Genomic DNA, 27,788 nt, shown 5'->3' with positions numbered 1-27,788 from the left:
AGCGAGAGTAACAGGTTATTTGTTATGGGGGACTTTAACTTTCCAAATATTGACTGGAAATACTATAGTTCGAGTACTTTAGATGCGTCAGTTTTTGTCCAGTGTGTGCAGGAGGGTTTTCTGACACAGTATGTAGACAGGCCAACCAGGGGCGATGCCACATTTGACTTGGTACTGGGTAATGAACCCGGCCAGGTGTTAGATTTAGATGTAGGTGAGCACTTTGGTGAAAGTGATCACAATTCGGTTAGGTTTACCGTAGCGATGGGCAGGGAAAGGTATATACCGCAGGGCAAGAATTATAGCTGGGGGAAAGGAAAATATGACGCGATTAGGTAAGATTTAGGATGCGTAGGATGGGGAAGGAAACTGCAGGGGATGGGCACAATCGAAATGTGGAGCTTATTCAAGGAGCAGCTACTGCGTGTCCTTGATAAGTATGTACCTGTCAGGCAGGGAGGAAGTTGTCTCGCGAGGGAGCCGTGGATTACTAAAGAAGTTGAAGCGCTTGTCAAGAGAAAGAAGAAGGCTTATGTCAGGATGAGACGTGAAGGCTCAGTTAGGGCGCTTGAGAGTTTCAAGCTAGCCAGGAAGGATCTAAAGGGAGAGCTAAGAAGAGCGAGGAGAGGGCACGAGAAGTCATTGGCGGATAGGATCAAGGAAAACACTCAGGCTTTCAAGAGGGATATCAGGAATAAAAGATTGACTAGCGTTAGATTAGGGCCAATCAAGGACAGTAGTGGGAAGTTGTGTGTGGAATCAGAGGAGATAGGGGAAGCGTTAAATGAATAGTTTTGTCAGTATTTACAGTAGAGAAAGAAAATGTTGTCGAGGAGAATACTGAGATTCAGACTATGAGGCGAGATGGGATTGAGGTTCACAAGGAGGAGGTGTTAGCAATTTTGGAAAGTGTGAAAATAGATAAGTCCCCTGGGCCAGATGGGATTTATCCCAGGATTCTCTGGGAAGCCAGGGAGGAGATTGCAGAGCCTTTGTCCTTTATCTTTTTGTCGTCATTGTCGATAGGAATAGTGCTGGAAGACTGGAGGATAGCAAATGTTGTCCCCTTGTTCAAGAAGGGGAGTAGGGACAGCCCTGGTAGGGATAGACCTGTGAGCTTTGCTTCGGTTGTGGGGAAAATGTTGGAAAAGGTTATAAGAGATAGGATTCATAATCATCTTGAAAATAATAAGTTCATTAGCGATAGTCAGCACGGTTTTGTGAAGGGTAGGTCGTGCTTCACAAACCTTATTGAGTTTTTTGAGAAGGTGACGAAGCAGGTGGATGAGGGTAAAGGCGTGGATGTGGTGTATGTGGATTTCAGTGAGGCGTTCGATAAGGTTCCCCACGGTAGGCTATTGCAGAAAATATGGAAGTATGGGATTGAAGGTGATTTAGTGCTTTGGATCAGAAATTGGCTAGCTGAAAGAAGACAGAGGGTGGTGGTTGATGGCAAATGTTCATCCTGGAGTTTAGTTACTAGTGGTGTACCGCAAGGATCTGTTTTGGGGCCATTGCTGTTTGTCATTTTTATAAATGACCTGGATGAGTGTGTAGAAGGGTGGGTTAGGAAATTTTCGGATGACACGAAGGTCGGTGGAGTTGTGGATAGTGCCGAAGGATGTTGCAGTTGACAGAGGGACATAGATAGGCTGCAGAGCTGGGCTGAGAGATGGCAAATGGAGTTTAATGTGGAAAAGTGTGAGGTGATTCACTTTGGAAGGAGTAACAGGAATGCAGCATACTGGGCTAATGGGAAGATTCTTGGTAGTGGAGAAAAGCAGAGAGATCTTGGTATCCAGGCACATAAATCTCTGAAAGTTGCCACCCAGGTTAATAGGGCTGTTAAGAAGGCATATGGTGTGTTAGCTTTTATTAGCAGGGTGATCGAGTTTAGGAGCCACGAGGTCATGCTGCAGCTGTGCAAAACTCTGGTGAGACCGCACCTGGAGTATTGCGTGCAGTTCTGGTCACCGCATTATAGGAAGGATGTGGAAGCTTTGGAAAGGGTGCAGAGGAGATTTACTCGGATGTTGCCTGGTATGGAGGGAAGGTCTTACGAGGAAAGGCTAAGGGACTTGAGGTTGATTTCGTTCGAGAGAAGGAGGAGGAGAGGTGACTTAATCGAGACATATAAGATAATCAGAGGGTTCGATATGGTGGATAGTGAGAGTCTTTTTCCTCGGATGGTGATGGCAAACACGAGGGGACACAGCTTTAAGTTGAGGGGTGATAGATATAGGACAGATGTCAGAGGTATTTTCTTCACTCAGAGAGTAGTCGGGGCGTGGAACGCCCTGCCTGCAACAGTAGTAGACTCGCTAACTTTCAGGGCATTTAAGTGGTCATTGGATAGACATATGGATGAAAATGGAATAGTTTAGGTCAGATGGTTTCACAGGTCGGTGCAACATCGACGGCCGAAGGGCCTGTACTGCGCTGTAATGTTCTATGTTCTATGTTCTATGTTCTGTACATTGTGCTCAGGGAGATTGGGAGCAGATCAACACACTGTCTATAGCATGTAATGTAGAGAATAGAAAACCACCGGGAGATCTGTGAGACACATTGTGATCTGGGAGATTGGGTATAGGTCAACGCACCGTCTGCAGTATATAATGTTGTGAACAGTAAAAATGCCTGGAGATCTGTGAGACACATTGTCATCAGGGAGATTGGGTACACGTCAACACACCGTCTCTAGTATATAATGTTGTGCATAGTAAAAACACCTGGAGATCTGTGAGACACATTGTGATCAGGGAGATTGGGTCCAGGTCAACACACCATCTATAGTATATAATGTTGTGAATAGTAAAAATACCTGGAGATCTGTGAGACAAATTGTGATCATGGGGATTGGGTACAGGTCAACACACCGTCTGCAGTATATAATGTTGAGAATAGTAAAAGCGCGTGGATATCTGTGAGACACATTGTGATCAGGGGGATTGGGTGCAGCTCAACACACCGTCGATAGTATATAATGCTGTGAATAGTAAAAACACCTGGAGATCTGTGAGACACATAATGATCATGGAGATTGGGTGCATGTCAACCGACTGACTGCATTTTTAAAAAGCAAGAACGTTTACCCAGTAAACGGGAGGACCATTGATCGAACATCATTGACGGGTAAAAGAATAAGACACGTCGGCGAGGGCAGCTTACAAGAGAATCAGAGCAGCAGCAACTTAGTGAGAAACAGTCAGCACGGAGTTGGAGGCTGACAGACCCTTCATGTTGTTTTGTTTTGGTTGAGGAAGCTATATATTCTATGGAAAAACAGAAAGGGCCAATTAAATCTTTCTAGAAACTTTGAAAGTTCCCAGTGGAAGATTATGCAGTAAATTAAAAGGCATTGAAATTTACCACAGGATCAGAAAATCTTTAATTGAATTTAAATGTTCCCATTCCTCCTCAAACTTTGGATCGGAATGCTGAATTCATTGAGAGTGCCATCACCAGTGGGTTTAAAGGTGGTTACATCACCACTCTCTTCTCAGGGCACCTACACACGGGTCAGAGCACCATCAGCACAAATTTACAGGTCGATGGGGAAAGGCAGTGGGACTAAATAGACAGCTCTTACAAAGAGACAGCATCGGCACCATGGGCCGAATGGCGTCCATCTGTGCTGTTTCATTGTAAGATTCTATAAGGGAGAGGACCATCAACACCGCCTTCTCAGAGCACCATCACACTGGTAATACATGGAGCCCACCCACCGTCACCACAAGGCGACATTGTATCCAGGTGTCAGTGTGTGTATATGTGAAAACATTTCTGGCTACATTTTGGCCCATTACCAATATTAATTTGTTGCACAAATTGTATTTTGTGTTTTAAGAAATGAAATCACAGATCCCGGTATAATTTCTTCTGCAAAGCGAAAGGAAACATGACCCTGCAGTTAGTTGTATTTGTGTCTTTTCTTTCTGACATTGTCATTCATTTCTTGTCCCACTGAACTCTAATTGTTAACTTCTCATTTCAGGCAGACCTGGGAACAGTCAGGCTGACCCGTCAGGTAATCGCCCATTATTTTCACACGACCTGCTATCTCTTTGCTCTAATCCAACCCTTTAAATATTAAGCTTGGACGACAATCTCTGTACTATTTTTGATCACGGATTAGCCCGCTGCCCGGTTGCTAGCCAGAAAGGGAGTGTGTCCCTCAAAATGTTAGCAAAGGTCTTTAATTCTAACTGAGAGATGACTGCTGCCTTCATGTGGAGGGACAATAACTGAGGGTCTCTGAAGAGCAGAGTGTGAAGGATCAGCTCCACTCACACAGTTACCTATCTGAGAGATGACTGCTGTCCTCATGTGGAGGGACAATAACTGAGGGTGTCTGAAGAGCAGAGTGTGAAGGATCAGCTCCACTCACACTGTTACCCAGCTGAGAGATGACTGCTCTCTTCATGTCGAGGGGCAATAACTGAGGGTGTCTGAAGAGCAGAGTGTGAATTTTCAGCTCCACTGACACTGTTGCCGGTCCAAAGGTCCACCTCACCAATGGTGATGCTGATCTCCAGATCGCATCACCAGCCAGCCCTGTCTTTATTGGCTATGGTGGGTGAGGGTATAATTTCCTCTGCTTTTTCCAGGTGCCGGGATCTCACTGTGTACGTCCATTCAGTACTGAGCACGTAAACATGTGATCATACCAACCACGCCCATCTCCCCACTTCTGCAGGTTGAATATATTCTGAGCTTGTCCCCATCCGGATCCCATTGGAGCCTCTGTGTTGGTGGGTATATCTCGCTGCCGCCCAGTTCCCTGCTGGTTTGCACTGTTTATTAGTATTTCCCTTCCCTTTTTCTTCGTGTGTAATATTTACTCCGGGTGTTATTAGGGTTCAGGGTGCAGAGTAATGTTCCTATCAATTCATGCCTAGTGAATAGGGAGGGTCCGTTCGCTGGGAACCTGTGGGTTTAACACACTATAACCTCTTGGTGATATTTCTGATATTTTACAGAGACGGTGAAGCTGAGACTGGTGAATGGGGAGGGTCCGTGCGCTGGGAACCTGTGGGTTTAACACACTATCACCTCTTGGTGATATTTCTGATATTTTACAGAGATGGTGAAGCTGAGACTGGTGAATGGGGGCAGTCGGTGCGCTGGGAGAGTGGAGATTCACTACAAGGGACAGTGGGGGACTGTGTTAGATTCTAACTGGGACCTGCCGGACGCCGCTGTTGTGTGTCGGGAGCTAGGCTGCGGGACCGCGGTCCTTGCACCGGGCTGGGCTCACTTTGGGGAAGGGACCGGACCCGTTGTGATGGCTGATGTAGAGTGCAGTGGAACCGAGGCCGCTCTGCGGGACTGCGAATCGGATCAATGGGATCAATATTCCTGGCCACACTCCGATGATGCCGGCGTCATCTGCTCAGGTATAAATCTTTCTCAGTTTCTCATCTGCCGCCGCAGCTGATAGATTCTGTGAAGAAACGAAAATAAAACAATCCGGGTCGGTCCGTACCTGGAAAATCAGATGATAATAATTTCAGTAATCTCTGGTTAAAATTATCGTTACTATTAGCATCACTGTTTAAACTTATATCGTTAGTAATATATTTAGTAAACATTCTCCACCGGGAGCAGTAAATTCCTTTTTGCAGAGCACATTTGCAATACAGACAGAGCACTTTCCATTGAGATTTTCCCTAAAGCTGCAGTGAATGAGCTGAACCGCAGGAAATTTCGCAATCTTAATCCAACTCTCCATTCATCAACCCAGCAGCCGCTAACGGGCATGTACTGTCAGCCCGGCTGTCCACCTGCAATGATCGCTTGGCCTCAGATCTGATATATTACACAGATTGTGAAGCTGAGACTGGGGAGCAGGGGAAGGAGGGAGGCAGGTTTCTCAGCCTTGGGGAGCCGAAGTAATGGGTCCACAGTTTTTGGGAGTATCACAAAGAGGAAACGGCTCTGTAAGATCCCACCGCTGCGTGCGCATTACCATTTACATTTTGGCAAATATTAATAAAGTGAAATGCACAGAATATTAAACAAAAGAGCTAAGATAGTTCAGGAAGCAGTTGCAACAATTAAACTCAGCACCGTTGAACTATTGGAAGAACAGCGCCGAGTTTACCTGAAATCCTGACCAGTTACTATAAGGAGGATAGTGACAGACTTCAAGAGGACAAAGAGAGGCTGGTGAAATGGGCGGACAGGTGGCAGATGCAATTTCATGCAGAGAAGTGTGAACTGATACATTCTGGTTCGAACACGGAGGAGAGGCGAGATCACAGAATCACTGAACTGCTAAAGAGCGGAAGGGGGTTATTCGGCCCATCATGTCTGCATGGGCTCTTTGAAAGAGACATTCACTCAGTTCCATTCCCCTCTCTGCATAAGTCCGTACAATCTTCCTTTTCATAGAACTGTCTAATTCTCTTTTGAATGCTTCAACTGAACATGTCTCCGCCACGTTCTCAGGTAAACATTCCAGATCTGAAACACTCGCTGCATGAAAAAGATTTTCCTCATGTCACTTATACTTCTTTTACCAAATGCTTTGAATCGGTGCTCTCTCCTTCTCGATCCCTTCACCAGTGGAAACAGTTCCCACCCTGTAAGTGGGATCTTCCAGCGCATTTTCCTCTTGTGATACCCACAATTACTGCGGACCCATTACTGCGGCTCCACGAGGCTGAGAAACCTCCCTCCCTCCCCTGCTCCCCAGTCTCACCTTCACAATCTGTGTACTATATCAGATTTAAGGCCAAGCGATCATTGCAGATGGACAGCCGGGCAGACAGTACATGCCCGGTAGCGCCTGCTGGGTTGATGAATGGAGAGTTGGCTTGAGATTGTGACATTTAAATAGAGTAGATAGGGAACCCTCATGATTTGGAATCCCTCGATCAAATCAACTCTCCGCCTTCTCTTCTCCAACGAAAACAGACATAACTTCTCCAATCTATCTTCATAACTGAAATTTCTCAATCCCTGGAACCATCCTCATGAAACGTCTCCATACTCTCTCCAATGCCCTCACATCTTTCCTCAAGTGCAGCCCCCAGATCTGAACCCAATACTCCAGCTGAGGCCGAACTAGTGTCTTATATAAGTTCAACATAACTTCCTTACTCTTGTACTCCATGCACCTATCAATAAAGCCCAGGACACTGAACGCCTTAATAAACGCTCGCTCAACCTAGCCTGCCACCGTCAAGGACTTATGCACTATTCAACCAAGGCCCCTCTGCTCCTGCAACCCATTTAGAATTGAGCCCTTCATTTTATAATTTATCTCCATGTTTTTCCTAACAAAATGAATCACTTCATATTTCTCTGCATTGAACTTCATCCGCCACATGCCTGCCCATTCCACTAACTTGTCAATGTCCTTTTGAAGATCCGCACTATCCTCCTCACAGTTCACAATGCTTCCAAAAAATGTGTCATCTGCAAACTTTGAAATTGTGTCCTGTACACTATATAGATTGGGACCCGAATATTGAAGGATACCTGGCACTTACGAAGGACAGGAAGCTAGGAATAGGTAGAGGGGTCGCTCTGTTAAATAATGATGGTATTAGCGCAATAGTGAGGGATGACCTAAGTTTAGCAGACCAGGATGTGGAAGCCGTTTGGGAAGAGATGAAAATTCATAAAGGCAAGAAGTCACTTGTCAGAAGTGGTGTACAGACCACCTAACCTTAACCACACTGTGGGACGGAGTATAAAGGAATAAATAATGGAAGCTTGTCCGAATGGTACACCGATAATTATGTGGGGATTTTCACGTACATATAGCTCGAAAAATCAGATCGCCGAAGTAGCTGAGATAAGGCGTACATAGAGTATTTTCGGGATAATTTCTTGGAATAATACGCTGTGGTGCCAACCAGAGAGCAGGCTATACTGGACCTGGTATTGTGCCACGAGATACCAATAATTAATGACCTCATAGTTAAGGCGCCCCTAGGATGCAGCGATCATGATATGATTGAATTTTACATTCAGTTTGAGGGAGAGAAGAGTGGGTCCATGACTGGTACTTTAAATAAGGGCAATTATAAGGGCATGAACGCAGAGCTAGCGAAAGTGAACTGGCAAATCAGGTTAAGGGATAATAGAGATGCAGTGGGAGATATTTAGGGGAATATTTCAGAATACACGGAGTAGATGCAATTCAATGAGAAAGAAATATTCCAAGAGTGGGACCGCAATCTGTGGTTAAGTAAAACAGTTGACGGTCGTATCAAACTTAAAGAAAAAGCCTATAATTGCACAAAAATGGGTTGCAGGTCAGATGATTGGACAGAATATATACAAAAAAGCAAATAACGACTAAAAGATTTATAAGGAAGGTCACATTAGAGTACGAGTGAAAGCTGGATAGAAATATAATGACAGATAGTAAGAGTTTATATAGATATTGTTCAAAAAAGAAAAGAGTTAACCAAGTGAGCGTTGATCCTGTAAAAAATAAGCCTGGGGAATTAATTATGGGTAATAAGGAGTTGGCAGGTGAATTGAGCAGATATTTTGCATCGGTCTTCAATATTGAGGGTAAAGGTAACATCCCAGTATTAGCTGTAAGTCAGGAAATGGAAGGGAGAAAGAACTCAAAAAAAGTTACAATCACCAGGGAAATGGTACTGAGCAAATTGTTGGAACTGCGAGCCGACAGGTCCCCGGGTCCTGATGGATTTCATCCTAAGGTGTTAAAAGAAGTAGCTAGTGAGATAGTTGATGCGTTAGTTTTAATTTTCCAACATTCCCTGGATTCGGGGTAGGTTCTTTTAGATTGGAAAATAGCAAATGCAAAGCCTTTATTCAGAAAGGAAGGGACATATAAAGCAGGAAACTGCAGGCCAATTACTTGAACATTTGTCTTAGGGAAAATGTTACAAACTATTATTAAAGATGTTATAGCAGGGCATTTAGATGAATTCAAGGTAATCAGGCAGAGTCAACATAGTTTTGTGAAAGGGAAATAACGTTTAACCAATTTATTGGAGTTCTTTGAGGGAGTTGCAAGTGCTGTGGATAAAGGGGAAACGCTTGATATATTGTACTTAGATTTCCAGAAGGCATTGATAAGGTGCCATATCAAAGGTCATTGCAGAAAATAAAATCTCATGGTGTCGGAGGTAACATATTGGCATAGATAGAAGATTGGTTAGCTAACAGGAAGCAGACAGTCGGCATAAATAGCTAATTGTCTGGTTGGCATGATGTAAGGAGTGGTGAGTCAAAAGGATCTGTGCTGGGACATCAAATTTTCACAACTTATATCAATGACTTGGAGGAAAGGACCGAGGAATGGTTGCTTAATTTGCTAATGACACAACGATATGTAAGAATGTAACTTGTGAAGAGGACAGAAGGAGTCTGCAAACGGATATAGATAGGTTAAGTGTGTGGGCAAAGACCTGGCAAATAAAGTATACTGTGGAAAAGTGTGAAATTGTCCACATTGGCAGCATGAATAGAATAGAAGCATATTATCTAAATGGTGAGAGATTGCAGAGCTCTGAGATGCAGAGGGATCTGGGTGTCCTGGTGCATGAAACACAAAACGTTAGTATGCAGGTACAGCACGTAATTAAGAAAGCTAGTAGAATGTTATCATCTATCGCGAGTGGAATTGAAGACAAAAGTAGGGAGGCTATGCTTCAGCTATACAGGCTATTGGTGAGACCACATCTGGAGCATTGCGTGCAGTACTGGTCTCTTTATTTAAGGAATGATGTATTTGCGTTGGAAGCAGTACAGAGAAGGTTTACTGGACTAATATCTGGAATGGGTGACCTGGTGTACGAGGAAAGATTTGACAGACTAGGCTGGTAGCCGCTGGAATTTAGAAGAGTAAGAGGCGACTTGACTGAAACATATAAAGTCCAGAGGGGTGTTGACAGGGTGGATATGGGAAGGTTTCCCCTGGTGGGAGAATCTCGAACTGGGTGTCACTGTTTAAAAATAAGGGGTCGCCCATTTAAGACAGCGATGAGGAGAATTTCTATCTCTCAGAGGGTCGTGAGTCTTTGTAAATCTCTTCTTCAAAAGGCAGTCGAAGCAGAGACTTTGAATTTTTTTAAGGCAGTGGTAGATAGATTCTTGATAACCAAGGGGGTGGAAGGTTATCGTGGGTACGTGGAAATGTGAAGTAATCAGTTCAGCCGCGAACTTATTGCATGGTGGAGCAGGCTCGAGGATTCAAGTGGCCTACTCCTGGTCCTAACTCGTATATTCATCCGTATGTTCGTATATAACAGAGTACCTATAATACATCCTCTTTATTAATGTTAAACCCCTCTAGTACGTGAATTACCTTCTATTTCACCATTGCCTGAGGTGTATCTTATTCCTTGGCAAAGACAGATGCAAACAGTTCCGTTAATACCTCAGCTATGCCCACTACCTCCATATGTAAATCCCCTTTTTGGTCCCTCATCGACCCCACTCCACCTTTTACCAACTTTTTGCTGCTTATCTGTCTATAAAAATATTGGAACTTCTTTTAATGCTCGTTGACAGTCTCTTTTAAAGGGTACAATTCTAAAGTAACTGCAGGACGAGAGTGACCTGGGAGTATTTGGGATCAAATAGTTAAAGGTAGCAGTGCAGGTTGAGAAAGTGGTTAATAGGGATGTTGGTCTTTTTAAATAGAGGCATAGAGTACAAAAGTAAGGAAGTTATTATGAACCTTTGTGAAACACTGGCTTCACCTCAACTGGTCGATTGTGTACAATTCTGAATACGGCACTTTAGTAGAATGTGAATGCTTTTGAGTGGGTGCAGAAAGGATTTACATGGAACGTTCAAGGGATGAAAACTTCAGTTATATTGATAGATTGGAGAGGCTGTGGTTGCTCTCCTTGGAGCAGAGAAGGCTGTGATGAAATTTGATAGAGGTGTTCAAAATCATGAGGGGTGTAGACAGAGTAGATAGAGAGGAAGTGTTCCTCTTGGCAGTAAGGTCAATAACCAGAGGACACTGTTATAAGGTGGATGGGAAAAGAACCAAGCATGACATGAGGAAAAACTTATTTACAGTGGATAGATTCACAGAATAATGCTGTGCAGAAGAGGCCCTTCGGCCCATCAAGTCTGCACCGATGCATTAAAGACACCTGACCATTTGCCAGCACTTGGCCCTGAATGTTATGACGTGCCAAGTGCTCATCCAGGTGCTTTTTAAAGGATGTGAGGCAACCCGCCTCTACCACCCTCCCAGGCAGGGCATTCCAGACAGTCAACACCCTCTGGGTAAAAACGTTCTTCCTCATATCCCCCTTAAACCTCCTGCCCCTCACCTTAAAGTTGTGACCCTCGTAACTGACCCTTGAACTAAGGGGAACAGCTGCTTCCTATCCACCCTGTCCATGCCCCTTATGATCTTGTACACTTCGATCAGGTCACCCCTCAGTCTTCTCTGCTCCAGCGAAAACGACCCAAGCCTATCCAATCTCTCTTCATAGCTTATTTGTTCCATCCCAGGCAACGTCCTGGTGAAACAACTCTGCACCCCCTCCAATGCAATCACATCTTTCCTATAATGTGGCGACCAGAATTGCACACAGTACTCCTGCTGTTGCCTTACCAAGGTTCTGTACAACTCCAAAATGACCTCTCTACTTTTGTAATCTGTGCATCGATTGATATAGGCAAGTGTCCCATATGCCTTTTTCTCCACCCTATTAGGATCTGGAATGTGCTGTCTGCGAGTCTGATGGAGACAGATTCAATTGTGGCTTTCAAAATGGGATTGGACAATCACCTGAAGAGAAAATCTTTGCATGACTATGGGGAAAGAGAAGAAGCATAGGACTTGCTGAGGTGTTCATGCCGGTAACCAGCATGGACACAACGGACTGAATGGCCTCCTTCTGTGTCGTAAACATTCTATGATTATATGCTGCCTGTTGCATGTTGATGGGTCACAAACTGTCTGTCCAGTTTTTAAACTTAAAACTGTGAATGTGGTTTCAAAGTAATTAATTGCATACGAAGGACTTTGAAGGGTGATCATTTCAGACTGTAGCAAACTGGCTACAAAACAGTCAACAAGGTGTGGGTTAAAGGTAGTTATTCAGACTGGCAAAAGGTGAGAAGTATTGTGTGACAATTCATGCCAATGGGCTACCGCTGTGCAAATGCTTTCTATGTTTTCGGGCCATTCCTAAGATTATGGCACACAACATGAAGAAGCGACTGAGCACACAGGACACAGCAAAGGCAAAGGGCCCGATTACAATCCAGCTGTAGTGCTGAAGATCAGTGCTCCGAAATTAGCTACACCTCCATCCAAGCTGATCCAAGGCAGTTACAACACTAGGATCCAGCTGAAATGGTGAAAAAAAATTCCCAGTTACATGCTGCCTAGAAAAGCAGGGAAACACTGACCAATTAGCACCCCATCAACCTACTCCCAATCAACAGCATATCTTTTAAATTTAGGCTTAAAATAAACATGATTACAATATCGTTGATTTTTTTTTCAATGGCCAAACTGAATATGTCAATTATATGTGGCTTTCTATCCAGCCATCTAAGTCTTTAATAAATAGTAAAGGTTCCTGTGGGATGCTGCTATCACATCCTGCCAGTTAGATGATCTGCCCATTATCCCTGCTGTCTGTCTCCTGCCACTGAGCTCACGTCCGACGTAGTCAATAATTTGCCATAAAGTCTATGAGATGCAACTTTAGCCAACAATCAGTTATGAGGGATTTTGTTGAGTGTTGTCTGGAAGTCCATCTGAATAACATCCATTGAGATTCCCCTGTCCTCTCCTTTAGTTACCTCCACAAACTAATTGATCAGGTTCGTCAGGCATGATCTACCTTTTACAAATCCATGATGGCTCTCTGTTTAGCTGTATCTTTTCAGACACTCCATCTTTAAATGTACACTCTAGTAATTTCCTGACAACAGCTGTTATGCTAACCAATCTATAATTCCCTCGCTTCCCTCGCTAACCTTCTTTAAATAGCAGTGTGACAATTGCAATTTTCTAATTACTGACCCAGCAGTTTGCTCTCAATCATTAACAAAGTGATGGAAGGTGTTGTTTGCAGCGCTATCAAGCAGTACTTACCAATAAACTACTCACTGATGCTCAGTTTGGGTTTGTCGGAACACTCAGCTTCAGGCCTCATTACACCCTTTGTCCAAAAATGGAAAAAAGAGCTGAATTCCAGAAGTTAGATGAAAGTGACTGTCCTCGACATCAAGGCAACTGTGGCAACAAGGAACGTTAAGAAAAGTGACGTCCATGTCCATACCGATGCAAAGTAATTATGTATATTTCCCGCATTTCCTTATTTTCATTTATAATATCACCAGTGTCATTTTAATGAGGCCACGTTGCTCTTACTTGCAACCTATTTTAGAAGTTAGTGTATAAGTATTGTAGCTCTTGCGATCTGTTTTGTCACCCTTTGCTTTTCTTTGTATATCTGCCATTCACGAGAATCTGGGCTCTTTTCCCTATTTTTCCATGTTTTTGTTTTCTTTTCTACTTATGATGTTACTGTGTCTTGCAAGCCAGTCCATAATAGATACGGTGAGTTTGGAATTGGACCATTCAATGCTGTGGTCATTGAGTTGAGCTTACTTGACGATGGCAGGCTTGTCTCATTCATTGCATCAGGGAAGCTATGGAGATCTAAAAACACCATACTGTCCCCCTAACAGTGGCCTGTTCCTCAGTGGATATCTGGTTGTCTTTCCTCAAGAGACACACCATCACCTGATCTGCAGCCAAAATAACACGACCAGAACAATAGTATGGATTGACTTGCCACGAAACAGAGTACCTGACAAAAAGCAGCAAGGACAATGGCATATACCGACCTATCATGGAAAATAATTAACAGACCAATAGCAGCCAGAACAAGAACATGTAATAACCTATCACTAGTAAGATCCTGCCCATATTCCCTTCCTCCACTACATATAAACCGATAACTTCCACTAGTTCCAGTTGTTTCTCCAGACAATGGGCAGAGTACACTGCCCAAAATGTCGAGGTCTGCCAGTATTTCTAACAACTCTTTTTTCAAGAAAGCAACTGCTGTTTTAAGAGCAAATTCACGTGGTGAAAAACCGTAAAATTGTCTTACGCAAATGTAGCATCTTTCTGTTTTTCCTCTCCCGGTGGTGCCTATTTATTTTAGATTTGCAACTGTGCTCTATCCCCTCACCCCGCCCCCTCCCCCCCCACCAGCCTTCCTTCACCCACTAACTAGTTTATGATTCCTGTAACAACCTTATTTATCCTTTATCCTAGGACCCTGATCCCAACCCGGTTCAGGTGAAGCGCATTCCAACAGAACAATTATTTAATATCCCAGTACAAGTGGTGGGTACCATGAAAAGTAACGCCTCTTTCCAACATCAACACCTTCAACCACGTGTTGACCACCCTAATGCTCCGCCACCCACACCCCATACAAATGTGCAAGCGGCTTGTATAATAATCCAGAGATTATAATCCTTGAGATCTTCTTTTATAGTTCAGCTCCTGGTACTCTCTGAAAAGAACCTCTTTCCTCATCTTTCCTATGCTGTTGGTCCTTACATGGTCCACAACGACAGGATATTTCCCCTGCATTCTCCCAATCTGATTTGGGATATCCCTCACTTCACACAAGTTGGGCAAATACTGTTTGGGAGTCCTAATACCCTAACTATTGAACTACTTAAAAGTATCACATTATGATCCACTCCTCCACCTTTTCCACAGCTTCCTGTTCCAACGTATCACGGTCAACACTCTGGCTATCCTTCTGACAGTCTTCATCCTTATACTCACAAATAGCCAGTACATTGTTCCTGTTGGATAGATTTACTTTCTGCATATCCTCGTTCACCAACAAATCTGGATTTCCATTACTGTGCACTATAAGCTGCAACAACCTCATTCTGACCCCGCACCTCTCTGCAAGATGTGATTGAAATCTGCAGCAAACTGTCCAATATTCCTCTTGCTGCTGTATGTGTAGGGATATCTCCAATTCCCACTCCAGCTTTATGACCCAGAGCCAGAGAGTTTGCAGGTGGATACATCTACTACAGACATGTTCCCTCGGGATAATTGCGTCATCCACAAAATCCTCTATCCAGAAAAAAATAACTGCTCTGCCATAACTTAGTCTGTCTTTATTTCAGAATTAAAATTATTTGTCGATGCATTTTAGCTTTAAAGCTATTTTACTGGTTAGCTAATGCCGAAACACTGAGCACTCACCAATTAACTTAATACTTATTTGAAACTGATCCACATCCCCTCATACTCTGACTTGACAATTGCTTCCCCTCTATTTGTCTGGTGCCTGCCTCTCCCAATAGGCTCTGCTGCTGCTGGCTGTGGTGCTGTCTTAAATCGGTGACTCCACACACTTACTCAAGCTGAACAGACAAAACAAAGCAGCTCCTTATAAACCCAAGCCCTCGGCCAGTTGGAAGGACAAGCACAGCAGATGGATGGTAACAGCGCCATTTGCAAGTTCCCCTCCAAGACGCACACCATCCTGATTTGGAACTATATCAATGTTTCTTCACCGTCGCTGGGTCAAATCCTGGAACTCCCTTCCTAACAGCACTGTGGGTGTACTGAGAGTGCATGCACTGCAGCAGTACAAGAAGGCGGCTCACCACCATCGTTGCAAGGGCAATTCGGGTTGGGTAATAAATGCTGGCCTAGCCAAAAACCTCCACTCCCTGTGAAAGAATTTAAAAAAAACATCCTTTTCCCCCTCTGCACCGAATTCGTACTCTGAGCAAACTCTAACTTCCCATTGTGTTCATAATTTATTCAGTTAACATTGCAATCTGTGGTTGCACTCTGCCTTACGAGAAGTCTAAAAATAGAAACATGGAAAATAGGAGTTGGCATAGGCCAGTCGGCCCTTCGGGCCTGCCAAGCAATAAAAAATAATCATGTCTGATCATCTAATTCAGTACCCTGATCCGTTTCGTCCCCATACCCCTTGATCGCTTTGGCATTAAGAAAGATATCCATCTCCTTCTTGAAAATATGTAATGGTTTGGCCTCCCCTGCCTTCTGCAGTAGAGAATTCCGCAGGTTCACCACCCACTGAGTGAAGACATTTCTCCTCATCTCGGTTCTAAATAGCATACCCCATATCCTGAGACTGTGACTCCCCAGCCATCGGGAACATCGTCCCTGTATCGAGCCTGCCTCGTCCTGTTCGAATTTTATAGGGTTCTATGTGATCCTATCTCGTTGTTCTAAACGCTAGTGAATATAGGCCTCGTAGACCCAATCTCTCCTTATACGTAAATCCTGCCAGCCTAGAAACCATCCCAGTAAATCTTCTTTGCACTCTGTCCATGACAAGGGCATCCTTTCTCAGATAAGGAGACCAAAACTGCACACATTACTCCAGATGTGGTCTCACCAAGGCCCTGAAGTAAGACATCCCTGTTCCTGCACTCAAACCCACTTGCAATTAAGTCTAATGTTCTTTGCCTTTGCAGGCACATTCAAGTTGCAACAGTTTAGACCGTTTCCAGCTGACAGTAATTACCCCAGATCGGACTATCACAGCTGATTGACTGCTTACTGCTAACTTGACTTGCACGATTAACTGCGAACATGAACTGCCTTGCAGCTTTTTTATATTGCAAGTTAAATTCTAAATGTTAAGGCTAGATTTCAGTCTTTCACACTAATTACCAAATTCTACACTGCCCACTCTGTTTGTAACACATGCAGCTAAAGGTACACACTATGCTTAAAACCTTTGACTGAACTCTACCTACCTCAGAACTTGCAGAAGAACATTGCCCAGTCAATCAATTTTAGTTCAAGAAGAAGGTCTTGACAACGGTTTCAATGGCAAATAAATTTGAGCAATAACTGCCAGAGATGTTCACATCCCTCATGAAGAAAAGCAGCTCCTAAATGGCCTTGTTTTGTATTTGTTCTTTTGATCTTCTCTAGCGCATCTATCAAACCCCTTAAACATTTTAAACACGTCAACTCGATAATGTCTAATCCTTCTAAACGCAATCTACTGCAAACAAAGTTTATGCAACTTGTCTTCATAATGTAACGCTTGAAACATAGTTGTCATTCCAGTGACTCTGTCCAGCACCAACTCCAAAGCTGATGGTTTTGTGAAGTGCCGTGCCCAAAAGCGACAACAGATACAATAGAAACATCACATCCTTCTGAGTTTTATATTCCAAGTACCAAGAGATAAAGTCCAACAATCGATTAACGTTTGAAAGAAGAACTGTTAACTTTTGAGTATTCAGCCAACTTCTTAAAGAGGTCCTGTAGTAATTATTGTGAGGAAAGGACACAGACCTGAAACATAACTCTCTTGTTTTCTCCATAGATGCTGCTCGCCCTGCTCAGTATTTCCAGCATTTTCTGTTTCATTTCAGATCTCCAACAGCCGCAGTATTTTACTTTTGTGTTGCTGTAGTAATTCTAATTGTTTTTTGATAGATAATTTGTGTAGAGTATGGTTGGATAATCGTGTTGATAAAATTCTCCTTCTCTTTTTACCCATTTTCTATTTTGCTCTTTCTATACAGAGGATGATTTAGAAATTATTTGGATTTGTATTTGTTTTCAATACAGGAAAACCTGAACTTCGATTGGTTGGTGGGATGGACAGATGCTCCGGTCGGGTGGAGGTGCGACATGCACACCAGTGGGGGACGCTGTGTGACCTTTACTTTGATATGGAAGACGCCAAAGTGGTCTGTGAGCACTTACAGTGTGGGGCAGTAAACTCAATCCCGGAAGGAGCCCGCTTTGGAAAGGGTACTGGTGCAGTGTGGAAGGAAAATTACAGGTGTCTGGGGAACGAGACGCGATTGTGGGATTGTCCTGTTTCATCCTGGGAACAGTTTAGCTTCTCCCATGAAAACGATGCAGGTGTCATCTGTACGGGTGAGTCATCTCAGTCAATTGAACTGAAATACACCAACCGCTCTGCTGTCAAGCATCATTGACTACTTCCACAGGTCTCTGATTCACTAGTTTTGCTGATCCCATGCTTCCTTTGTCAGTAAGATTCTGAGATGTGTTTGTGGGTATATTGGTCTGAATTAAATTACAAATGAATCAAAGCTTCACTCCAGTAAACATTTATACATACAATGACTCGTTGGTAGTACCTCTCGTCATATAATATCTATTTCCGGGTAAATCTGGAGCATTTTACAAGGGCTATAGAATCAGCAAGACGCTCCCAGGACCACTGCCATTGAATGTAAATGTTGCTCGAGCATTGAAACTGTTATCAATGTAGGCAGTTCAAATATGAATTATCATGGAATTCTCTGCAAAGATCATCTGTTTAATAGAAAACACTGTGAACTTGTTGCAAGATACATAGTGTGAGATATATTTTAAGTTCCACCACACCGATTGCAATAAAATTCTAGTGAATGGCATAATTCGTTATTTCACCAATGAGCTATGTCTTTGAAAATTTCACAAACATGATGTAAATTTAAATTCTCCCAATTTCCAGGATTATATTTATCTCTCAGCCAGCACCCTCATATAACAGATTATCTGCTCAGTTATCTGATCACTGTATGTGGGACACTGCTCAATGCAAAAGTGCTCCCACGTTTCACAATTTACAATATAGGTAATAAAAACAGGAAGTGCTGGAAATACTCAGCATTTCTGGCAGCATCTATGGTGACAGAAAGAGTATCAACCTTTCAGATTGTGGATCTTTCATCAGAACTTAGAGATTTAACAGTTTTTTTAAAGAAAGGGGGAAACAAGGAAAGAATGAAAGGAACGCTCCGTGATGTGGTGAAAGACAGGAGAGATGAAATGGTAAAACGAACAATGCAGAGCAAAAGTATGTTAGAATGGGCCAAGTAAAAAGCACATTTCTAGAGGATGTGCAAATTGGAAGTCAAATATCGTCCAAAAAAGAAAAAAAGGGGGAGGGAATCTGATCTGAAATTGCTGAACTCAGTATTCATTCTAAAATGCTGCAAAGAGTCTAGTGGAAAGAGGAAGTGCTGTTTCTCAAACGTATGTTATCCTGCATTGGAACTGTCCAGGAGAAAGAGGAGGGAGAGGTCAGAGTGGGAGTGCAGTAGAAAATGAAAATGACAGGCAACTGGAAGCGAAAGGTAAAGCTTGCAGACTTGAAAAAGGTGTTCTGCAAAGTAATCCCTCCACTGTGTTTGGTCTGCCAATGTAAAGGAGACGCATCATGATCAGTCAATACAGTAAATACATTAGACTAAAGATTAAGCAGTACAAGTAATTCGTTGTTTCACTTGGAAGCAGTGTTTTGGGGCTTGGATGGTGAGAAAGGTGGAGGTAACAGGGCAGTGGTTGGAACTCCTGCGCTTTCATGGGAAGTTCCTGTGGGAAGGGGTTTCGAGAATGATTGAAGGGAGTATCAGGGTACATTTTCTATACTTAATAAAGAAATAGGAGGCTTATTGAAGCAGGAATATTCTGAAGAGATCATACATTTGGAGTATTTGTTTGATGGTTAGCATTGCTGTAACCCTCACAAGTCGTTTTTGTTGCGAATGCAGTACATTACATTGAAAGAAGTACAAGTAAATCGCAGTGGGGGTGGGGGGGGGGGAATCCTCGGTTGAGGAAAAAGGAAGACATATCAGAAACGCTGTCATGGAAGGTAGCATCATCAGAGCAGATGCGTCGGAGACGGAGAAACTGGGAGAATGGAATGGAGTCCTTTTTGGAGGTCCTTACAACCACAGTGGCTTACAGGGCCCTCAACCGTGCCTGGCCCATTTCCTGCACCTCTACCCTCTCCCCTTCCCCTCCCTCCCAAAACCGTGACAGGGTTCCCCTTGTCCTCACTTTCCACCCCATCAGCCACCATATCCAAAGGATCATCCTCCGCCATTTCCGCCACCTCTAGCGTGATGCCACTACCAAATGCATCTTCCCCTCCCTTCCCCTGTCAGCATTCTGAAGGGATCGTTCCCTCCGTGACACCCTGGTCCACTCCTCCGCTACCCCACCACCTCATCCCCTTCCCACAGAACCTTCACCTGCAATCGCAGGAGGTGTAATACCTGCCCATTTACCTCCTCTCCCCTCACTATTCCAGACCCCAAACACCCCTTGCAGATGAAACAGCGATTTACTTGTATTTCTTTTAATGTAGTATATTGTATTCGCTGCTCACAATGTGGTTTCCTCAACATTGGGGAGACCAAACGCAGACTGCATGACTGATTTGTGAACACCTCCAACAGTCCTCAAGCAGGACCCTGAGCTTCTGGTTGCTTGCCATTTCATCACTCCCCCTGCTCTCATGCTCACATCTCTGTCCTGGGATTGCTGCAATGTTCCAGTGAACATCAACGCAAGCTCGAGGAACAGCATCTCATTTTCCGATCAGGAAACCCACAGCCTGCCGGACTGAACTTTGAGTTCAATAATTTCAGAGCATGACGGGCCCTCCATTTTACTTTTATTTTGAGTTATTTTTTCTTTTCCAATTTTAATATTGTTTTGTTTTTATATTATTTCATCTGAGTTTGGTCAGTTGGGTTACCCACTTTTTTATTATGTTAGTACTTGTGGCTGTTCAATTTTCAGTCTATTAACACCCTTTCTGTACGAATGCTTTGTCTTTCAACACACCACTAACACATCTTTGCTCCATGTCATTCTGGTCAACTATTCTGTAACCTCATCCTCTGTACAGCTTCTCCTTTGTTATCTCTTGCCCCACACCCACTTAACTTGCTTATAACCTGTTACGTTTCTAATATTTGTCAGTTGTGAAGGCGGGTCACTGATCTGAAACGTTAACTCTGCTTCTCTCTCCACAGATGCTGCCAGACCTGCTGAGTATTTCCAGCAATTCTTGTTTTTATTTCAGATTTCCAGCACGCGCTGAATTTTGCTTTTAATTTGCTATTTCTCAAACTTATGTTAACCTTCATTGGAACTGTGTAGGAGAAAGAGGAGGGAGAGGTCAGAGTGGGAGTGGAGTATACAATGAATACAAGGAAGATAAAGGTGAAGTTTGCAGACTAAACAAAGGTGTTCTGCAAATTAATCACTCGACTGTGTTTGCTGTGCCAATGTAAAGGAGACGCATCATAATCAGTCAATACAGCAAATACAGTATCCTGAAGAGAAAGCAGTACGAGCAAATCGTTGTTTTGCTTGGAAGCAGTATTTGCCGGCTTGGACGGTGAGAAAGGTGGAGGTAAAAGGGCAGTGGTTGCATCTTCTGCGCTTGCCTGGGAAGTTCCTGTGGGAAGGGTTGCTGAGAATGATTGAAGAGTGCATCAGGGTGTCACAGAGGGAATGGTCCCTTTGGAATGTTAAAAGTGGAGGGAAGGGGAAGATGTGCTTGGTAGTGGTATCACATTAAAGGTGGTGGAAATGGTGGAAGATCATCTGTTGAATATGGAAGGTGATGGAGTGGAAGATGAGGAGAAGCAGAATCCTATCATGGTTCTGCGAGGGGGGAACGGGTGAAAGCAGAAGTATGGGAAATGGAATGGACGTGATGGGGCCCTGTCAACCATGGTGGGTGGATGAGGAGATGAGGAGAGTCCTCGGTTGTGGAAAAAGGAAGACATATCTGGAAGCACTGGTATGATCGGTTGCATCACCAGACAGATACAATGCAGATGGAGAAAGTGGAAGAATGTGAAAGATTCGTCAGACGAATCGTGGTGTGAGGAATTATAGTCAAGATAACTGTGAGAGTCACTGGGCTTACTCTTTATATTAGTTAATAGCCTATCCCCAGAATCAGAGACAGAGATGTTGAGGAAGGGAATGGAAGAGTTGAAGATGGACCATGTGAAGATGAGGGGGAGAAATTGGAATAAACGTTGATGATGCTTCACGTACAGGGCGAGAGCAGGAAATATCAGAACATGTGGACAGGAGGACAACCTTCAGTCCCTCGGGTCAGTCACCTGTCATCATTAGTGACGACAAATCAAAAGTGCTTCATTGCCTGTGAGGCGATTTGAGATGTCATCGGAAGCATTGTGGCAACGTAAACTTGTCTGTTTCTCTCCATATGGATGAAAGGAACTGTCATCTGTCAGGAGCCATTTAAAGCCCCTGCCCCACCCTTCGGTCTCTTAACTTCTCAATTGCCGGTATGTGCCGCGCTCACCTCCAGTTCATTTTACCCTTGGCCCCCAGTTTAAACAGCGGAAGCTACTCGGTATGTCTCCAAAATGTATTTACTGAGAAAAGGTGATGGTGAACAACATCTGCCGACAAGCCTTCTGAACAATGATGACAGAAATAGTAACCATCAAAATTAATAACTTTTCTGGTGGCAGCAAACTATGCTTCAATTTCACCATTGTGTTTCATATTGTAGATGAAAATTGGTCACTAAGGCTGACTAACGGGGGAAGCTGGTGTGATGGGCGAGTAGAGATTTACTACACCGGCAGCTGGAGGAGATTGCAGGACAGACTCTGGACCCTGAATAATGCCAACGTGGTCTGTACACAGCTGGGCTGCGGTGAAGCGACAGCCACTTATAACTATCCAACGGACGGAAAGGGTGAAGGACCCGTCTGGGTGAATGATGTCCAATGTGTCGGAAATGAATTGCAGCTCCAGAACTGCAGTTTGTTCACATTGAATTCGTCTCTCACTGACAGTATGGATGTTGGGGTCCTGTGTTCAGATAAACAAATTCTTCACTGCTTTTGCAAAAACAAAGAAGTGAAATGTCTAATCTGCTGAGAAAAGTGATAATACGTGTTACTTGTTCCTGCGTGTCTCAAATCAGTACTTTCACTTGGGGGCAGGGGATGAGGATGGTGGGCGGTCGGGGAGCTGGGGATGGATGGGGTGGTGTGCAGAGAGAGAGGACATGGACACAATTAAACAACAAGAACTTTTTTCTTACAGAACTTTCAATAAACACATACATCACAAAGAGTTTATCAGGAATGTAATCGGACAGAAAACTGACACAGAGCCAGACAAAGAGATGTTCAAGTGGGTGACTACTTCTTTAGTCAGATGGTTGGATTTGAAGAGGCGGAGACACAGAGATGTTTGGGGTGGAAATTCTCATCTGGGTGGTTAGATGGTTAAAGTCTAGACTGAAAGTTGTGGGGGATGAAAGTGGGAGATGTACAAGAAGCTGGATTCAGAGAAATGCAGAGCTCTCGAAATGTTTCAGGCTGGAGGCGGTTATACTGATGGCAGGGGGAGAGCATTAAGGTGTCTGAACATGAAGATCATAATTGAAAACTCGTGGCATTGGTGGCAGGGAAACCAGTGAGCGCAGTGGCGCTCTTGAGAGAGGCTTCATGGAGGACAGGCGACAAAGCTTTGGATGAGCTGATGTTTCTGGAGGATGCAGGATGGGTGATCACCCGGGAGAACATTGAAAGATGCGGTTCTGCAGACAACAAAGCATGGGTGAGCATTTCAGCAGCAGATAGGCTGAGGCCGGAAGGGAGGTGAAGGATGATAGAGGTTAAAGATAACGGCCTTGTGGTAAGTAGAATATGGAATTGGAATCTCATCTCTGGTGTCAAATCCGGCGCCGAGCTTGCAATCAGTTCTATTGCACAGTATATCAGTGGATGTAGCTGTGTGGGAGTTGTGCTGGTGTAAGTTTCAGTAGGCTGTGTATAAAAGTAAACAGATGTTTTGGACTATACGCTTGAAAGTTCCATCGTGCAGAATGTCAATGCAGGCATATGTTCTGGGGAAGTTGCATTATGCAGAATGTAAGCCTCGACAGATGTTTTGGGGTTGTGCCAACGAACGTTTATTTAAATATGACTGAGTGGAACTTGCAACATATGAGATGGTGAATGATTCAGATTTGATACCGATTGGTTACAGCAGTATTTTTTTCGGACACATTCAATACATTCCAGCGTTTCACGTCAGAGGTTTACAGTGCTGAATGTTTATTACACACTCAGTCACTGGACAGAGTAGAGTATGTAATCTTGTTCTTTAGTTAGGTAGATGTCCAGCTCCACCCAACATTTATGTCCGCCGACAGAAGCCATGTGTCTTCTCCTTGTCTTCTACTTCTCTATGTGATGGATCACATCCTGATTCTTATTCCCCAAAGTGCCTGACGCAATTAGTCCAATCATTTTTGTCTAGTCCAGATTGAATACTGGTTTCCTGCTCAGCCAGGAGGTCTACGCATCTGGATTTCAATTGTCCAGTGACACTTCCTGATCCTGTCCAACATTTTGCAGAGAGATCCTGTTTTCTGCCTTCGTTGTTCCCTCCAACAGTCACATATTCATATAGTTGGTAGTTTAGTTCATTGATATTTTACAGACAATAGCAATTGATAATGTGCCTCACAAGATTCGTCTGCTCATTGAACATAATAGCAGCAGCCTGTCTGGACAGATAGGTCTGCATATTCTCTGTTCAGACGTGTGGTTTATCTCTAAAATTACTCAGATGTCTTCATTGTCAAAGACAGAGTCCCATCCTTACAAAAGTAAGTGATTCTGTTATGCAATTAATATTAAATTGATTTGTGATAATGTTATAATCAACACAACCCTAGAACATAGTTCCACACGAAGATACAGCATATTGCAAGGCTGATGTTTAAGGGTAGAACTTGTGAACGTTACATTCTCCAGTATGAAGTGGAAGTAATAAATAGAGTAGATTAAACAAATGCTGATCTTGCCAGTGACACCCACAGCCCATGAAAGAATTAAAAAAACAGAAAGGCACGGTGACATCTGGCGAACTATCTGGTAATATAATCCTGAATGGATCAATCACATAAAGCATCATCGGGCCCTGCTCTTCTTCACTAAAACCACCCGTTAGACAAAGATCATGCAGGAAGGCAATGAAAACTTACAGCATATCTCCTCCATCATAAATCTTCCTCCTGAACACCTCCCCTGCTTCGTCCACCCTCAACTCCAAAAATAAGTGAGAGGAGTTTGTGCACTTTTTTGTCACAAAGTTCAAAAACATCCATTCATTCGCCTCCACTACTTCCCTTTCTTCGCCAACCCACCAGGTCTAACTTCCTATCTGTTCCCCACCCCCACCCGCACCCCATACCATCACCCTGAATTCACATTTTTTGTTCGCTTCTACAGAGATGAAGGAAATAGGAGATAGCAGTAAATGTCTTATGAAGATAACAAATAAGGGTAACATACATGGGCAAGAAACTGATACAGTTACATAACATGAGTATAAATTAACTGTTAATCGTGTGAGTGATTGCCTGTGCCACACCGTAAACCGCATTCAAAACATAAAAGGGAAACGGGAGACCATAACTTGTCAAAGTCAGATGTCGTAGGATATCTGAAACATTTCTGTTCTTTACATTCTATGTGAGAAGTAAGTGTAAACAGATATTCTGTTGTATTGTTTTATTTACCTGTCACAGGCACATTTAACATGTTGTTTTTAATGCTGGTGATGGCACAATGAGTTGTAATGAGTGATGAGGTGAATGTGTATTGAAAGTATAATCCTCATGTACTGTTATCCAACAGACCACGTGCAGTTAACGCTCTCTGACGGTGGAAGCCCATGTACTGGCCGAGTGGAGATTTATTACAATGGGACATGGGGCTCAGTTTGTGATGATTCCTGGGATCTGGCGGACGCTGACGTGGTTTGCAAACAGCTGGGTTGTGGAAAGGCATTGGACATGGCACTTCCTGCATCTTGTGGACCAGGCTCAGGGCCAGTTTGGTTGGATGAACTGAAGTGTTCCAGTAACGAATCATTTCTCTGGAAATGTCCCTCAGCATCGTGGGGTAACCACGACTGTTCTCATAAAGAAGATGTGAGGGTCATGTGTTCAGGTAACGGTGCTTCCAAATACGCATTTTCCGTAGTGTTGTGCACGTGGCTTCACAGGGAAGCTATTACATCAAATTACATAAAATGAACAGCACAGAATCTGGCCATTCGGCCTAATTGGTCAATGTGGTGCTTATGTTGCCCACGATTATCGCCCCACATTACTGCATCTAACCCTCTTTGCATATCCGCCTACTTCTTTCTCCCTCATGTACCGATATAGCTTTACCTTAAAGGCATCAGTGCTGTTCACTTCAACAATTGCATGTGTTCAGAATTCAAAATTCAAACCACTCCCCAGGTAAAACAAAAACTCTCCTGAATTTCCTTTCAGATTTATTCATGATTATACTTTATTTATGATCAAAAGCTTCGGTCTCTGTCAGTTTATTAGTGATTTCGTGTCTCTGTATCCCGAGATCTCTTTGCTGCTCTGCATCATTTTCACTCATATTTTCCAAGCAAGTACATGTGGCATCTTTATTCTTCCTATCAAAACTCACCAACTTCGACTTATCTGTATTAAAACTCATTTGGCAATTGTATGCCCATTCTGCCCGTTTATTAACGTCTTCCATATTTTGTCCTTGGCTTTCTTAGTGTTAACTATATCCCCAAATTGCTGTCATCTTAAATTTTGAAATGATGTACCCCTTGTCCAAGTCCAAATCATTCATGTAAATGTTGAGCAGCAGTGACACCAGCCCTGTGTCACACAACTTCCCACCTTCCACCATTCTGGGTTACCATCTTTAACAGTGACGGTGTGCTTTGTAGCCAGTTTTCGACCATTCTTCCACCGATCTCCTAACTCCACATGCTCTGACCCCACTAATGATCCTACTATGTGGTACCTTGACAGACGCTTTTAGAGAAGAACAAACATGCATATTGCATCGACAGAATTATCTTTCTGTACCTTATTCAATTAATTCAATAACGTTGTTTGTCTTCCTGTTGTGAAATCCATGTTTATTATTCTTCATTACATTGTGGGCTGTCAGATTTTCTGAAATAATTACCGACAATCAGTGAACACAACCGGTGCAGCATGTGTTGAACTGTGCAGTACGAACATTTAGCAAGTTATGAATCTAAACATCTGGATATTTCTTGTGTCATTAACAGAGCACAAAGAGCTGCAGCTAGTGAATGGGAAACATCGCTGTGAGGGGAGAGTGGAAGTGTTCTACAATGGCACCTGGGGAACAGTGTGCTCAGATACATTTGATGGACCTGATGCAGAAGTGATTTGTAAACAGTTACAGTGCGGTCCCCTCTGTTCTATCGATTATTACACTCAGTCATTCGGAGAAGGATCCGGAACCATTTGGCTCGATGGGATGAAGTGTATTTCACATGAATCGTTCCTTTGGCAGTGTCAAACAGAACCGTGGGGTAAACACAACTGTGAACACAGGGACGATGCTGGTGTTGTTTGTTCAGGTAACAATACAAACCTCTCAATGTGCAAGTGTCATTTGAAACATCGGTGTCTGACACAGCCAGCATGTTTCTCTTCTCAACAGAAGCGAATGTAGCAAAGGAGCAGCTCCATAGATCAGAGGACTGCATTCGAGAATATGATTGTAAACGTGTGCTTTGACCAGGTGCTACTTCCTCTTTCCTATACCAACAATTGTACTCCTGTCTTATACTACATCAATAATAATAATTGATTCTCTTTGACAGATTCGGGACAATGGTTGCGCCTGTTTGGAGGTAACACCAACTGCTCCGGGAGAGTGGAGATATTGTGCAATAACATCTGGGGCACGGTGTGTGATGACTCCTGGGATATGGCCGATGCCAATGTTGTCTGCAGGCAGCTGGGTTGTAGCCACGCTCTATTGGCCCCAGGAGGGGCTACTTTTTCCCAGGGTGACGGTGTTATCTGGCTGGATGAGGTGAAGTGCACCGGAAGCGAATGTTCTCTGGCCGACTGTCCTTCCTCATCGCCAGCTCAATCTGTCTGTGATCACAAGGAAGA

General features: G+C 43.5%; 1 protein-coding gene across 1 annotated transcript; it reads left to right on the top strand.

Annotated features, from left to right (window-relative positions):
* The first annotated feature begins 264 nt into the window (after positions 1 to 264).
* On the top strand, positions 265 to 27,404 carry LOC137361139 (deleted in malignant brain tumors 1 protein-like). Its single transcript, XM_068026080.1, has 9 exons — positions 265 to 335; positions 3,083 to 3,197; positions 3,998 to 4,030; positions 4,700 to 4,754; positions 5,223 to 5,399; positions 17,591 to 17,905; positions 25,486 to 25,800; positions 26,927 to 27,244; positions 27,328 to 27,404. The coding sequence occupies exons 1-9, from the start codon at positions 265 to 267 to the stop codon at positions 27,402 to 27,404; spliced, it is 1,476 nt and encodes a 491-aa protein (XP_067882181.1).
* The last annotated feature ends 384 nt before the right edge of the window (positions 27,405 to 27,788 follow it).

This window comes from Heterodontus francisci, unplaced genomic scaffold (genome assembly GCF_036365525.1).
Source record: "Heterodontus francisci isolate sHetFra1 unplaced genomic scaffold, sHetFra1.hap1 HAP1_SCAFFOLD_72, whole genome shotgun sequence".
In the NCBI taxonomy this organism is placed as follows: Eukaryota; Metazoa; Chordata; class Chondrichthyes; order Heterodontiformes; family Heterodontidae; genus Heterodontus; species Heterodontus francisci.
This window is presented reverse-complemented; position numbering and strand designations above follow the sequence as displayed.